The sequence below is a fragment of the Ambystoma mexicanum genome, chromosome 4p (genome assembly GCF_040938575.1).
Source record: "Ambystoma mexicanum isolate Mex_15411 chromosome 4p, UKY_AmexF1_1, whole genome shotgun sequence".
NCBI classification, from domain to species: Eukaryota; Metazoa; Chordata; class Amphibia; order Caudata; family Ambystomatidae; genus Ambystoma; species Ambystoma mexicanum.
Genome location: NC_090927.1, coordinates 231,762,680 through 231,779,138, shown reverse-complemented (window position 1 = coordinate 231,779,138; position 16,459 = coordinate 231,762,680). Strand labels below are relative to the sequence as shown.

General features: G+C 44.7%; 1 protein-coding gene across 2 annotated transcripts in view; it reads right to left on the bottom strand.

The window, feature by feature from the left end:
- PKHD1 (PKHD1 ciliary IPT domain containing fibrocystin/polyductin) overlaps positions 1-16,459 on the bottom strand; it is a 4,356,595-nt gene that overhangs the window by 1,565,689 nt on the left and 2,774,447 nt on the right. For both annotated transcript variants that reach the window (XM_069605754.1, XM_069605755.1), the window contains one exon: positions 9,487-9,552. In XM_069605754.1, the coding sequence (XP_069461855.1) occupies positions 9,487-9,552 (66 nt within the window). The remainder of the gene's footprint in view (positions 1-9,486; positions 9,553-16,459) is intronic.

Sequence of the window (16,459 nt, the reverse complement as noted above, 5' to 3'; positions counted from 1 at the left end):
TCCATAAGATTCGGCAGACCCTCCTTTTCTATTTCTACTTCCCTCTCCCCCTCCCCAGCTAATGTCCCCCTCTGCACATTGGCTGGCTGCCTGGTTCCTTCAGATTTTTACAGTGCACCAGGTCCTCCTCAACCAGTCTAGCCCTGCACTTGATCTCCTCTGGCCCCACCATCCAACCTGCACTTGCCCTTCCAGATTCCCTCCCTCTGCACTAGTCTGGCTGGGCCTGCACCCTTTGAGCCCTTCCAGCCCCGTTCCTCACACTTAGCACATGGACCTTCTCACCCTGCACTCTCTTCTTTCCCCTGGCTCTGTCCACCTGGCCTCCCAAGGCATTTGCTTAACCCATGGGCCCTTACACACTGAATCACACTTCCCCCTTCCCTTCTTCCCCACACTTCTTCTTACTGCACTTGCACAATGTGAAAATTGCAAGGCGTAGTAGGACCGTTTGTTTGTCCTCCCTGTTCCCCCTTTTCTTGTCTTGTTGCACCTTGAAACATATTGTGTATTGGTGCATTATAAATAACCCAATGAATACAATAAATACATATCAATTATATGGAGTGGTTCTAAAGGGGCTGGGGGAACAGGGGTAGCTGCCGTTTTTTGACATAGGTGACATGTTAATACAAAATTCTTAACATCAGCAAATACCCTGGGCCAATTGAATTTCAATGTCACTTCTCTATGAGGTTTCCCGACTCCTTGATTGGCCTGATGTCAAGTGTGAGTGATCTAACTCCAAGGCCTCTCTCCAGAGTAATGTCCCCACTATAAAATAGTCCTTTTTAAAAAACAAATTGAAGGACCAACCTGAGTTCTGCCTTTGTCCTCCGGGATTATCTTTAAAAAGGCCTCTGTCAATGTTGGGTAATTCCTCTGGGTGAATGCTAAGTCTGGTAGGAGACCGATTTCCTCTGTTTCCTATGGAGGTCTGTCTTTCTTAGGTTTATCAACCTCACCAAATCCTTGAGAACCTCTATTGCTGTCTTTCTGGGCTTGTATTCCTTGAGGGATAGGGAACAGGGCTTTCTCTAATATCCCCTGGGCAATCTTCATCCCTTCCTTCACTGTATATGTATTGTTCCCTTGATTATGCAAAAGGGCTTTCACATCTCCCCTATAATCTGGCTCAATGATACCTTCATGCCATTACGTCCAACCCATTTCTCTAAGCTAGTCCCGATTTTGAGGTTCCCCAGGGAGGTGACAAGACAAACCCCTTGGGGATCAGATGTCTTTCGCCTTCCAGTATTATTATTTGAGGTACTTTTTTAAATCAAAACCAATAGATTCAACTGTGGCCACTATAGGGGAATGGGCCTTGGGGCTTCGTTTTGTAAACTGTAGAGTCCCCCAACTTTTATCAGTTGGTCCAGATCCCACGTCTGACACCATATGTGGTGGGTCAAATGAAGGACAAGTCCCACGGTAGCATCATAAATCTGAGAGGAGGAGACCTGAGAGAGAAGCAGAGGAGATCCAAATCAGCTCTGAGAGTGGTGCTGAAAGAGACAGGGACACATGGCTTCAGATGCTGAGAGGAAGCTGGCGTGCAAATCCAAGTATCTTACCCTCAGGAAAACCTAAAATAGGAGTAACCGAAGGGCCGGTGCAGCGTCCAAGGAGTGTCCCAGTGAGAATCCTGGTGCACTTGGAGTCTATTGTTATATCCGGGACCTCTCTACATCCAGCTTTCTCTCCCTAAATACCTCCCTGCTAGAGTTCTCCGGTCCTCTAGCTCCAACTCTCTACAGATCAGATGCTTCTCCAAGCAGTGAGTGGGAGGTAAATCCCATCCCTTGACAGAAGCCTCCCTCTGAAATTGAGCCAAACTTGAGCCAGATCTCCTTAACTTCTGTAAACTTCTCAAGACTTTTTCCTTTTATTCTCCTCCTTTCTTCCACCCTCTCATGCTAATGTCCCTCTGCTGCTGCAACTTACAGGGGCCAGGCCTTCTTTGACCATCCCCCTAGCATCCCTACCAGCACTTGCCTTCAGGCACCCCTCCTGGACCAGCCTGAATCTGGTCCACCCCTCCTTCGCACTTCTCCCTTTCCCATTTCCGCTGCACCTGCCCTTTGTGGGCTCCCCTCAGCACTTGCTCATCCCCCTTAGCCCTCCACTTCTGCATGACTCTCTTTCCCACTTCCTCTGCACTTGCTCTTCGTGGCTCCTGTGAGAAACCTGAAGGTGTCTCACGTGCTAGTCCACAGGGATCTGTCATCCAGGTTGTATTACCTGATACTCAGGACATGCCATCGCTTTTGGATCCAGTGCCTGGGGCTGGACCAGTGCGGCAGGATCACCTGAGTGTGGGGTCTTCAGGGAGTGGGAGTGGGACATCGGATAGTGAGACAGTATTCCTTTCCCTGTAAAACCTTTAACCCATCCTAGTACAAGGCGAAAGAAGGCAAAACCAAAGGGGATTGGAAGGAGGGAAGTGCCTTGACCTTTTTGATGAGGAACTGTTACTTTCAGGATCTTTTGAGAATAGAAAATGTAAGACCAGGAAGCAAGGCTGAAGATTCCTGCATTGTGTGTCGAAGGTACCCGGGGCGCTCCCACATTGAATCACTTGCCGCTGTGGTACTGTCCTTGGCTCCTACAACAAAGCAGCGCCAGTGAAGTCAGCACAGCCATTGAATTGGGGAGAATGATACCAGACAGGTCTGTGTTGAAGCCAAGGTTGCAAGCAGCAACATTGTATAGTGAAAGTTGTAGCAAACATTGTATGAAGCATATGTGATAATCAATGTGAGTAACATTGAACAACAAATGAGTGATTGAACTTTGAAGCCAAGCTATGATACCTTAGACAGAGTGGTCCGGCACTGCGTGCATGTTCATTCGAAAGTCTCTGTAAGGTATCCAACTGAAAGAGTGATAAAGATTTGTGAATCAAAGTGGTCCTGCAATGGGTCAAGCAAAATCCAGAGCACAATCGAAAGTCATAGATGTTAGTAATTTAAGAAAAGTTGATGACAAAGTAGATGAGGTTTGTCTGAGCCCCATGGAGGGAGATCAGCTGACAGCTTTTGGGTAAAGCAAGGTTGTGTTAGGAAGTTAAATTGAAATTGGTCTGAGCCTGGCGGAGGGAGACTTATTGAACATTGTGGTAAAGAGGATCCGGGGGGAGCCATGAATCACCAGAGAAACTGGATGCATGATTATCCTACAAGCCTTGTGTTAAGTGTATTTGAGCCCGGCAGAGGGGGATCAGAGGTGAATACTGAATCACCTGAGAAATTGAGTGCTTGTAAAATCCAAAGAGGAAAATAATGTATTGTTTGTTTGTTGCACCAGGCTCTCTGAAAGAAGATACTTTTAAAGGCAGAGAGACTTGGGCATGGAAGGCCCTGATGCTAATGGTTGAACTGGATCCAGGTGCTAGAGAAGCCAGAGACTGTGCTGGGCTTGAGTGTACTATCTTGTCCTGTGCTGAAAACGTGGGGAAGGGAGGCCAATGGCCTGAACATCCTGACATATCAAATTGTGAACACTTCTTTATATTTTGTAACTCTGTTTCTGACACTATTTGATTTTAGAGGTAAGGATTGGCAATAGGTTTATTAGTATAGACCCTTTTATTTTGACAAGACACCACTAGTATTGCATTATTATTATTTGATGGTAGTAGCTTGCTCCCATCTGTAGATTTAGGACTATATTGGCATTTTTCAAACCCTTTTTGAAGTTCAATAATAACCCTTGAACTGTGGTCACTTGTGTCTGTCTTACTGTTGATAGCATGCCTTCCCTACACTCCCCCTCAGCACTTGTTCAGCCCCCTGAGCCTCCGACTCCTGCACTTCACCCCCTCCACTTCACCCCTGTGCACTCCCCAACCCTTCCCCCTACTTCCTCCCTCCCTTGCTCCTTTTTTTAATGTTTTATTTGTATTTACCAAAAATGTTTGGTTTTACAAAGCGGGTTCAAGGTTGGTGATTTTTGTAGTCACTAGCAGTTCCATGTTAATGTTATTATGGGTAGACTTCTTGTTGTTTTGCGGCTTCAATTAATGTTCCTTTTGTCTCTGCACTTGCACAGTAAGAATTACACATGGCCTAGTACAACTGTTACTGTTGTTTTCTTCCCTATTCCCCCCCACTTTTTTGTCATGTGGCACCTGGAAACACTTGTGTATAGGCACCATACAAATGTCCAATAATTAAATACATAAATAAATTACAAGCTTAATATTATAGTGTGGTGGTCTCCACACTATAGTTAAGGTGAGTATCAAGTTCCATAGGAAACCAGAAAATTGATTTGGTAATTACTTTTCCAAATGTCTCTGCAGTACACAGAGAAAAACGCTGGATGGAATTGGACCAGCTATGAGACAACTTAGGCGCAAACCATTGACTTGATTTACAGGAGGGGTTTGGGTTATTCCATCAAGTAATTGTTAAAATATTTTTGGAGAAGGGGTTTCCCCCTTCTCCCAAAATTATAGCTACATATTTCCCATGTTCATGCATGGTCTTTGCAGCATAGAGGCTGAGAGGCATTTCAGAAATGAAAAAGCAGCTATTTCCCCCAAATGTTTTTGCTTATAGGTTTTGACTTTCTGGATTGATTTAAATTACATTTTCAAAACAAAATGTATGTCAAGGGTCTTTCCCCCCACCCCCCTCGAAATTGCATATTTTTGAAACAAACTGTTATAAAATAAAAAGGTTATTAAGAAAACAAAACACCACAGTTTCCCAGTTTCCAGCACATTCATTTTCTCATAGAGAAAAGTGGTGTTTGTTTTTGAACATCTGTAGCAGGAAAACCACTGGCCAGATTTGGACCAAATGAGAAATAACTTGGGGATAAAGTGTGGATTTAAATTTCTTGACTTGTTTTGGGTAAATCCATCCAGTAGTTTTTAAAATATTTGTGAAGGGGATGCCCCTTGCTCCTTAAAACTATTGTATTTGCCCCTTGGCTAGTTGGCCACGAAGAAACAATAGTACAACAACACCCTTGAAATTCAATGAAAAAACTTCAGTTAGGAGAGAGTTGAGGTGATCAGGTTTAACTTGAAAAATACATAGCAACAAAACGTTTGAAATTCAATGAAGAAATCCTTGTTTAAAAGTATGTTAAAGTGATCAAATTTAATGCAAAACCCCTGAAATTCAGCAGTCACATTTTGAGCAAGTCCACCTTAATTATGCGCTCACATTGCACAGCGTATGGCCACAATGATGGCATCACAGATGACATCATTATTGACATCACTAATTGCATCATACATTACATTGTTGATGACATAACTGATTGCATCACTAGTTACATCATTCGTGACATCATTGATGTCACCACTAGTTTGTAATTTGATTAATTACATTTTTAAATATGACAAATGTTTTTAACATAACATATATGTACAATTTTCATACTTACACAGTACAATGTAATCTGCCCTTATTTCTTTAAATGTAATGCATGCAGACATGACTACAAAGACGAATATTATGTATGCGTATACTTTGAAAGGTAATCTGTAATATTGGAATACAAATTCATAAATTATTTTCAAAAGAAATTACTTAAAATATTAGTAATACCATTCCTATGTCCACAATTAAATATGTCCTTTCTAATCTTCATTTCTTTTCTATTAATGTAATTATGAAGTAACTGATTTTTTTTGCATATCAACCATACTCCAAATTCTTATATTATATATTATCACAATGCACATGGGCACGTACTTTCTTTTGTATGTGATCATTTTTTTAATAAAATATGTCATTTAAAAAAGAACGTGTTGATGTAATGTTATTACAGTATGAAGAATTATACATTTATATGTGAACATTGACTATTTTTATAACACTTACTATTAAACATGTTTCTACTTCTGTCTATTTTTCTTTTTCTTTTACTTCTACATATACCTATTATATTATGTTTGAAATAACTGAAATAGATTTACCAGAATCAGGTACTTTCCATGCAATTAAGTGTTGTCATTGTTTACTAATGCAAGCAATTCAAATCATTTGTATGATGTTACATATTTTTATTTTAAACTTTACAAGTTGAAAAGTACTACAAATGTATGCCCCACATGTATGCCCCACATATCATATTTCTGTATCAGTGTATTGTTCCATGTCATGTTGTTATTATTGTTAAGTGTACCAAAATAAAATGTGTGTCAAAAGTAGTTAACACAAATATTCAAACATATTTAATCCATAATGTCACATTTAATGTAATTACTGATCTCATCAGTGATGTCATACATGATGTAATTATTGATGTTACCAGTAATATCATCATTGTGGTCATATGCTGTGCAGCAGGGGGCACAGAGGTAAGGTGGAATCGCTCGAAATGTGTTTGCTGAATTTCAGGGGTTTTGTCGCTTTAAATCTGATCACCTTAACGCTCACTAAAAATATATATTATATTTCAATTTGATTGTTGATTCTTTTTTTGTTTAAAAGTTCCCTATGATTGTTTAACCTTGTAGTGACTTTCCCATCATAGACTTTGAGAACCGCCTTTGCATTGATTATACCTTAATAAAACGAAATATTAATTTCTAAAAAATAAAAAGTCTCTTGTCCTCAGAGTTGTGTGGTGGGACTGTATGTCTCAGTGGCCACTATAACAAGCTATGCCCTTTTAGTGAAAAGACCAATATATTAGCCAATATCTTCCACAGTCATTTCTGATTGAAAGTGACATATAGGTTCTTCAAATAGAAATACAAATATTTCACTTTCCATAACTATTTTAAAAAACTAGTATTTTCTTTACACTCATTCTTTACACTCATTCTTTACACTCATGTACACTCATTCAGACAAAATTACATTTTATATTATTAATATTATTATTAATAATCTCCCCTAAAAGGAATACGTTATTATCAACAATACTACCATAGTTAATGTACCAGCCTATTGCCACCGCTCAAACAATCAATATCAGTCTCTGATAAATACAGAGATGCCAGATTACCGTAGATTTGTGCAATGACATTTCCACACGTACAATTGCATTAGCAGATGTGCAAATAATTTGAATACATTTGCACTATATCTAATGCAGTAACACGGAGGCCCGGGTTTCATTTTAAAGTTGAACTTCTCAAATCCTCTTGATCAACTGAAAAAGAAACCTACAAACACCAACTCACAGTTCACCAAAAAGCTTGTTTATTTGTTTAACGCACTAGCACTATAGAAGGTTAACAAAGGAAGGTCTTTAAATATGTGGAAAGCCAGATTGTATGTCCATTGAGTTACACAGTGTACTCTATTTAGCAAACGATTTACAATTTATAAAAGAAAAAAAAATAACTATAATAGGGAGGAGTGATGGTGACTAATAGTCCAGAAGCACTTTAAATAACCCTTGACCCGTATTTCAAGCTTGCATGAAAAAGCAATGGTGACACCTTCCTGGGTAGACCTTATGTCTGATTAAAGCTGGCGCAGAAATACTGAGTATAACTGTAAGCACACTCAACATTTCCCTCGTTGAGTGTTCTGTATCCTATGAGAAAACAGAGGTTGCAGACTATGAAGGAGGTTAATATGAGCGCTGCCCACGCGAGGTCCACTTTACTCTTTACATGAGTGTCCCGCGACTTATAACATGGGTTCGACAAGCTCACATCGGTCATTACGGATGCTTTTTCAGGATATCTTTTATCTTCTGCACTACCTTGCTTCTGGTCATGGTGGAATGTATTGCCATTACGGAGTTTGCATGGGTAAGTGCTCATGAGATGATAGTCACTGTAAATTCTATCATAAATGGCCTTCAGGCATAAATTGGATATGTGCCTTCTACACCCAGGGTATGTGGGCAGGAATCATGGAAAGCAAACACTCACTGCTGGCAACTTCCCTTGTTTATTTGACTGGTGCCTTTTCATACTATGGGCCTCATTACGACCCAGGCGGTAAATTACCGCCTGGGTCGTACCCTTACCACCATGGTGTAAACTATGTTTACACCATGGTGGATGGTGGATTTACCGCCCCATTCCAAGGTGAGTGGGGCGGTAAATCCCCATTTCCCATTTTACCCTTCCCCATTCCAATTTTTGCCCCATAGGGCATAATGGGAGTGGGGAAGGCGCTAATTACGCCACCGTAAACTACGGTGGCGTAATTAGCACCATGGTCCCTTAGCGCCATGGATTTTAACGCCTGCAAAAAGCAGGCGTTAAACTCACCATGGCGCAAAGGGACCTCGGAATCAGGCGTTAAGGGTCGGCGCCGTTTACGGCGCCGTTAACCCCTTAACGCCTGATTCGTAATGAGGCCCTATGTGTATCACGTTAGCCCCTCCTCACCACCATTTGTGTTTCCCATGAGTGGGTACTTTTCATTTTCCCATTCTCATTGAAAGGAGATATCCCACCACACTGGTGATCATCATTGCAGCATGCAGTAGTTCCTATGCGTACCATTTCAAGTTCCTTACTTGTTTTGTGTTTGTATAATTATTTACTGACGGTACACAGTGTTTCTCCCCGAAGCACTTACAAAGGGAAATAGTAGTAAACATGGCCATCCAGAATCAGGTGCCGTACCTTAGCGGGAAAGTCAATGAACAATTGCCCGGTACATGATGGGCAATACATGGTACAGAAATCGGGGACTGGGCAGACACATGACAGCAGTCAGTGTGACCAAGTGAATACAGAGTAGTATTCACAAAGGAGTTATGTGAGTGGCTGTCAGGGAGGGGGAACAATGTGAGCGTTAGCGGAGGGTGATTCTTCCATTTTTAGGAGATGGAGTAGTATCCTGTTCAGAAAAGGGTACAGAGAAGGACTTTGGTATGCTTTCAGTGCTAATCGACATCCCCCCCCCCCCAAGTTCACTCACGTATCTCCTTCGCCTGATTGTGGCCATTATGTGGGGAGCTATCCTGGTCAGGAACTCACAATAAGAATGGCCCCTGGCTGCCACGTCCACCACTTTGTGCCCATCCTGCAAGAGGTCACCTGGGAGTACAGCTAATGGGATTTTCTTGTGAGTAAAACATGCTGCTCTCAAGCGACCAGAGACCTCAAACATGAGGAATTCTACAAAATGTAATGCTGTTGGGGGGATATGAGCCTTATCCCTCGGGGGCTCTCAATGTGGGATCCTGTAGCTGTTGTCAAGAAAGCTTTCATTAACCTGTCCCCGTATGCAGGATTGCAGAGGATTGTAGGAGAGAATACGATCATAGTGCAGCCCATGTTATGAAATCTACTAGTATAGTCCTTTCCCTGCAGCAGAAATGATGCGCTGAAGTAACCGAGGTGACATCACCAAGAACTGACAATGAATTGCAAACACTTGTGCAGGCAGCATTGAGCAGGTAATATTCGCCTTACACCTGTCCAGGTTGCAGAAATACACATGCATGTGTGCAATACAATATAACAAATGGTCATCAGTAAATGCCATTACCGAAAAGGTAGGTCCTAAACGGAGTCAGTAAAGTCAAGAGGCTGCAGCTACTTACCAGTGGGTGGTGTTGGGATTCTTTCCTCAGTCTTGAATGTGACTCTTACTTCACCCTCTCCTGTAACTACATAGAACAAAATAGGTTTATTAAAACTACTTATAAGCCAATGGAGTTTTAATAAACATCACTGTGTTTTTTCATTTACATTGGTGCACTTATTTTATTTCTTTATACATTTGTATAACACGCTTAAGCCGTGGGTGTCCAGGCACTGGTTACAGCTTAGGTAGTCACAAACAGTTTGCAGGGCAAGGACTGCTAATGAAACAGGTGGGCTTTATATCTCTTTCGGAACAAGGTGTAGGAAGGCTCGGATCTCAAGGTAGGGGGAAGGGAGTTCCAGAGCATATCCGCAGAGACAGGGAAGCTGGCACCTTCAGCTTTGGCACGCTTGAACCTAAGAATACATAGGCGGTTGGCATAACCAGTCCGTGTGGGCCTGGACGCGGCTGGTTTGGAGAGACTCTCAGTCAGGTAGCCCGGGACAGACAGTGTTATCGAGGCAGCGGTGGGTGATGGTGAGGATCGCATTACACATATGAGAAGTTACTCATCCTGTACTTTATTTGATGTTTTCTAACAAGTACGGCTCATTTACAATGTTGTGCTAGGCATGTATTATATTGTACCACATTGCAGCTGTAGTGCTGCAGAACTGCTGAGACTTGTCTGGAATTGTCAGATTGAGCCCCCACCTGGGGGGTCAAGACAGTAGACTGCGAAGGAAAGGAAATCGGAAGGGTGAAGCAATGGGGGACAGATAAAAGAAACAGGGGGATAGAAACTGAGGTGCTGGAGGTTGAAGTAAGAAGGATAGTTGCTATGATAGCTTAAATGCATTCCGATCCACCCAACATAGATCATAAATCAGGACTGCAGAAATGTGGGGCCTAAACAAATCAGCCCCAATGAGAAGGGAATAGGTACAAGGAGGCAGATTCTGGGAAATGGTCATTCTCATAGTTGAGCGTGGCTGTGTGATGGACTCTATAGATGTGAACACGTAGACCCTTGAAGCATGTCAGCTTTTATTGCCCAGGAGTACCTTTAATTTCTCCCACAAAACAAATTCCAAAATATGAATTCTGGGACTGCCAAGCCTAATGGCCAAGAGTGACTATGGCAAGAATAGACTGTGTGAAAGGCAACTGCAGACAGAGGCAAACATAGTAAATAGAGAGGGATGGTCCAGATGTCTGATCTTCTGTATACCTTAATAGTCTAGCAGTTTTATGCATCACATGTTCTGGTGCTGTGAGTATACATTTTGCTCAGGGATGGTCAGTCTTTGAGTCACTCCACAATGCCTGGGTGTCAGTGTGAGCCAATGGGTAAGGGAACTGGAGAACAAACACCCTTTTCCTTACTTACAGAATAGTCATAAACCACTGTGAGCTGCCATGTCATGTATAAAGGAAAGTTAGAAGGAACTACAGTTACGTTCAAATGAGCATAGGTCTTGAATTGTGGCTCCTCTGAGTGTAATGGTCTGCCTGAAAGTTCCTGTTATGGTATTTATTGTTAGACGCTTTTATAGAGCGCAAAAACACCCGAAGGCACCCTGGCACTGGGATAAGTACAGAGCTACCATATAACAAATCAAAACACAAATGTTTTGAGCATGCGCCGAAAGGTAAGGTGATCAGCTGTCATCCGCAATGGCAGGGGAGTAGCATTCCAGGCCTTGGTGGCAGCCACAAAAAAGGCCCGGCTGCCAGTATGAGTCAGTCTAAATCGGGGGACCTTGACCAAAAAAGCAGAATGAGAGCTGAAGTGGGAGAATGGAAGAACAGAGCAATTGCCAGTGGTTTAGATTCATTTGAAACCTTCCACCCATCACTTTTGTGGTCAGTTTGTTTCTCCTTGTGAGAGAGGGTATGCCCAGACGTGGGTCCCTTGCTCGCTGCGCCACAGGGAACCAGGCTGCACCTCACTGAGGAGGTCCAACAAGGCCGAAACATGTCTGGGGTTGCTTGGTTTTCTGTGCAGAGGGGACCTGGCCTAGCAGTTCGGGCTGGACTGCTACCTTCGGTGGCGGCAGCTGCTGACTGATTTGCACATGGCTGGTCCCCTTTTGCAATGGCGCAGACGGTCTAAAAAACGGTGGTGTGGAAGGTTGGCCCAGAGCAATTGCCAGTGGTTTAGATTCATTTGAAACCTTCCACCCATCACTTTTGTGGTCAGTTTGTTTCTCCTTGTGAGAGAGGGTATGCCCAGACGTGGGTCCCTTGCTCGCTGCGCCACAGGGAACCAGGCTGCACCTCACTGAGGAGGTCCAACAAGGCCGAAACATGTCTGGGGTTGCTTGGTTTTCTGTGCAGAGGGGACCTGGCCTAGCAGTTCGGGCTGGGCTGCTACCTTCGGTGGCGGCAGCTGCTGACTGATTTGCACATGGCTGGTCCCCTTTTGCAATGGCGCGGACGGGCTAAAAAACGGTGTTGTGGAAGGTTGGCCCAGAGCAATTGCCAGTGGTTTAGATTCATTTGAAACCTTCCACCCATCACTTTTGTGGTCAGTTTGTTTCTCCTTGTGAGAGAGGGTATGCCCAGACGTGGGTCCCTTGCTCGCTGCGCCACAGGGAACCAGGCTGCACCTCACTGAGGAGGTCCAACAAGGCCGAAACATGTCTGGGGTTTGTAAGGATATTTGGCATGTTACAGCACAGAGTACAGCACTACTGCACAGGTAGCAAACAGCACAGAGTACAGCACTACTGCACAGGTAGCAAACAGCACAGAGTACAGCACTACTACACAGGTAGCAAACAGCACAGAGTACAGCACTACTGCACAAGTAGCACATTTTTTTTGCAGCACCACCACAAGGGTGCGGTGCATTGCTATATGGGTTACCAGATTAACAAGGAAAGACAGGCTATTCAGTCAAAAAACGATTTTAACATATAAGATGCAAATCTATTTTTACAGTTAAAAGCACACGTGCTCATTTAAAAATGCACACTATTTTTCACCTGAAATGCCTATGGTGCGAGAGACACATTTGAAAATTAACAGCTAACCTATTAACCATTAACCTGACTAATAAAACCTTATTTAACATAACCCACTAATAAAATGTGTTCTCCACTGCAGAATTAGGCATACTCTGAAAGCCATTTAAATGTGTGTGCAGATTTTTTTTCTTCTCTTCTCTGCCTGATTCTCCGTGTTTTTGTGCACAGTAACTGCAGGAAGAAGGAAGTCAGATTTGCAACAATTGCAAATGTATAAGCGAAGCTATTGTTGAGAGTAGGAGGATGGGAGATGATGGATTTCATTGGGACACGTCATACAGAGGGCTGAGATGAAAGTTTTAGTGGGCAGTATCGGGGAAAAAGACAGGCAGACATTTTTCTGCACTACTGGGGAGAAGACCTGACTGTGGGACTCCTGACTGAATGCAGATTCCTGCGTCCTGCTACAGTCAAGATTTGGCAGAGCTGGGAGGAAGACCTTTTCCTGGTTGGAGGCATTCCTATCTGCAAAAGCTAAGAATTCCAGGCAATGACCCCGGTTTGAAAAGGAAAGGCGATCCTTTTACTGGGGTTAATCTTCAAGGGAACCACATTCCGAAGGAAAACAACTGAAGAAAACTCTGAACAGATAAGGTAATTACATAAGCGTGGGAGCCGTGTGTGCACGAAAATATGCAGTCAGTGTAGGAAAGGGGATTCCTGTGCGTGTCTTAATCAAATACCAATGTTGCAATTTGAGTTCTGTTCTCCGCCACGCTCTTTGCAGTGTGTCATAGACAATGCTTTTACTGTACCATTTTATTTATTTCTGTAAAGAATGAGATCGTGTTTAAATGCAACTTTTATAATACAGAAAAATATTTGAAAACAGACGGGTGGTGTATTTACTATTTACCATTACAATGCCGATGATGTGGGGAGATTTTTAAACAGTGCAATGGTCATTTTAAGACAGATGTGTGCATGTCAGAATCAGTATGAATAATTGTGAGTGACTGTAGCATAGCTCGTTGGAGGTACATGAGCCAACGGGAAGAGAGACTCTCTGAACATAGCTCCCTACCGTATATAAGGTAGTGGAAATTACCACAAGACTACCATATATAGCTCTCTGTCGTAAATAAGTCAGTGAGTTCGCCCATGGTGGCACACCAACACTATCACTGAAAAATGTGGTATTCCTAAAATGTAGGTCTGAGGTCTCTCTAGTGATCACACGAAAAATCTAAGCAAAGATAAGGGATTCTGGACATTGGGGCCACAAATAAAACAAGGGAATTATGCTCACCAAAATACCACCAACCACGTATACCAAATATGCAGGTCTGGGTGCTGAAATAATGCATGTCCATTGTATTATTGTTGCACATGGCCAAATCTGAATACAAAGAGTGATTATTGCTAAGTTATTTTTCGGCGGTAATAAAATACCGTCAGGCCCCAAATCTCCACAAAATACCCTACAGGTTGCTTGGTTTTCTGTGCAGAGGGGACCTGGCCTAGCAGTTCGGGCTGGGCTGCTACCTTCGGTGGCGGCAGCTGCTGACTGATTTGCACATGGCTGGTCCCCTTTTGCAATGGCGCAGACGGGCTAAAAAACGGTGGTGTGGAAGGTTGGCCCAGAGCAATTGCCAGTGGTTTAGATTCATTTGAAACCTTCCACCCATCACTTTTGTGGTCAGTTTGTTTCTCCTTGTGAGAGAGGGTATGCCCAGACGTGGGTCCCTTGCTCGCTGCGCCACAGGGAACCAGGCTGCACCTCACTGAGGAGGTCCAACAAGGCCGAAACATGTCTGGGGTTGCTTGGTTTTCTGTGCAGAGGGGACCTGGCCTAGCAGTTCGGGCTGGGCTGCTACCTTCGGTGGCGGCAGCTGCTGACTGATTTGCACATGGCTGGTCCCCTTTTGCAATGGCGCAGACGGGCTAAAAAACGGTGGTGTGGAAGGTTGGCCCAGAGCAATTGCCAGTGGTTTAGATTCATTTGAAACCTTCCACCCATCACTTTTGTGGTCAGTTTGTTTCTCCTTGTGAGAGAGGGTATGCCCAGACGTGGGTCCCTTGCTCGCTGCGCCACAGGGAACCAGGCTGCACCTCACTGAGGAGGTCCAACAAGGCCGAAACATGTCTGGGGTTGCTTGGTTTTCTGTGCAGAGGGGACCTGGCCTAGCAGTTCGGGCTGGGCTGCTACCTTCGGTGGCGGCAGCTGCTGACTGATTTGCACATGGCTGGTCCCCTTTTGCAATGGCGCAGACGGGCTAAAAAACGGTGGTGTGGAAGGTTGGCCCAGAGCAATTGCCAGTGGTTTAGATTCATTTGAAACCTTCCACCCATCACTTTTGTGGTCTGTTTGTTTCTCCTTGTGAGAGAGGGTATGCCCAGACGTGGGTCCCTTTCTCGCTGTGCCACAGGGAACCAGGCTGCACCTAACTGAGGAGGTCCAACAAGGCCGAAACATGTCTGGGGTTGCTTGGTTTTCTGTGCAGAGGGGACCTGGCCTAGCAGTTCGGGCTGGGCTGCTACCTTCGGTGGCGGCAGCTGCTGACTGATTTGCACATGGCTGGTCCCCTTTTGCAATGGCGCAGACGGGCTAAAAAACGGTGGTGTGGAAGGTTTGCCCAGAGCAATTGCCAGTGGTTTAGATTCATTTGAAACCTTCCACCCATCACTTTTGTGGTCAGTTTGTTTCTCCTTGTGAGAGAGGGTATGCCCAGACGTGGGTCCCTTGCTCGCTGCGCCACAGGGAACCAGGCTGCACCTCACTGAGGAGGTCCAACAAGGCCGAAACATGTCTGGGGTTGCTTGGTTTTCTGTGCAGAGGGGACCTGGCCTAGCAGTTCGGGCTGGGATGCTACCTTCGGTGGCGGCAGCTGCTGACTGATTTGCATATGGCTGGTCCCCTTTTGCAATGGCGCAGACGGGCTAAAAAACGGTGGTGTGGAAGGATGGCCCAGAGCAATTGCCAGTGGTTTAGATTCATTTGAAACCTTCCACCCATCACTTTTGTGGTCAGTTTGTTTCTCCTTGTGAGAGAGGGTATGCCCAGACGTGGGTCCCTTGCTCGCTGCGCCACAGGGAACCAGGCTGCACCTCACTGAGGAGGTCCAACAAGGCCGAAACATGTCTGGGGTTGCTTGGTTTTCTGTGCAGAGGGGACTTGGCCTAGCAGTTCGGGCTGGGCTGCTACCTTCGGTGGCGGCAGCTGCTGACTGATTTGCACATGGCTGGTCCCCTTTTGCAATGGCGCAGATGGGCTAAAAAACGGTGGTGTGGAAGGTTGGCCCAGAGCAATTGCCAGTGGTTTAGATTCATTTGAAACCTTCCACCCATCACTTTTGTGGTCAGTTTGTTTCTCCTTGTGAGAGAGGGTATGCCCAGACGTGGGTCCCTTGCTCACTGCGCCACAGGGAACCAGGCTGCACCTCACTGAGGAGGTCCAACAAGGCCGAAACATGCCTGGGGCTGCTTGGTTTTCTGTGCAGAGGGGACCTGGCCTAGCAGTTCGGGCTGGGCTGCTACCTTCGGTGGAGGCAGCTGCTGACTGATTTGCACATGGCTGGTCCCCTTTTGCAATGGCGCAGACGGGCTAAAAAATGGTGGTGTGGAAGGTTGGCCCAGAGCAATTGCCAGTGGTTTAGATTCATTTGAAACCTTCCACCCATCACTTTTGTGGTCAGTTTGTTTCTCCTTGTGAGAGAGGGTATGCCCAGACGTGGGTCCCTTGCTCGCTGCGCCACAGGGAACCAGGCTGCACCTCACTGAGGAGGTCCAACAAGGCCGAAACATGTCTGGGGTTGCTTGGTTTTCTGTGCAGAGGGGACCTGGCCTAGCAGTTCGGGCTGGGCTGCTACCTTCGGTGGCGGCAGCTGCTGACTGATTTGCACATGGCTGGTCCCCTTTTGCAATGGCGCAGACGGGCTAAAAAACGGTGGTGTGGAAGGTTGGCCCAGAGCAATTGCCAGTGGTTTAGATTCATTTGAAACCTTCCACCCATCACTT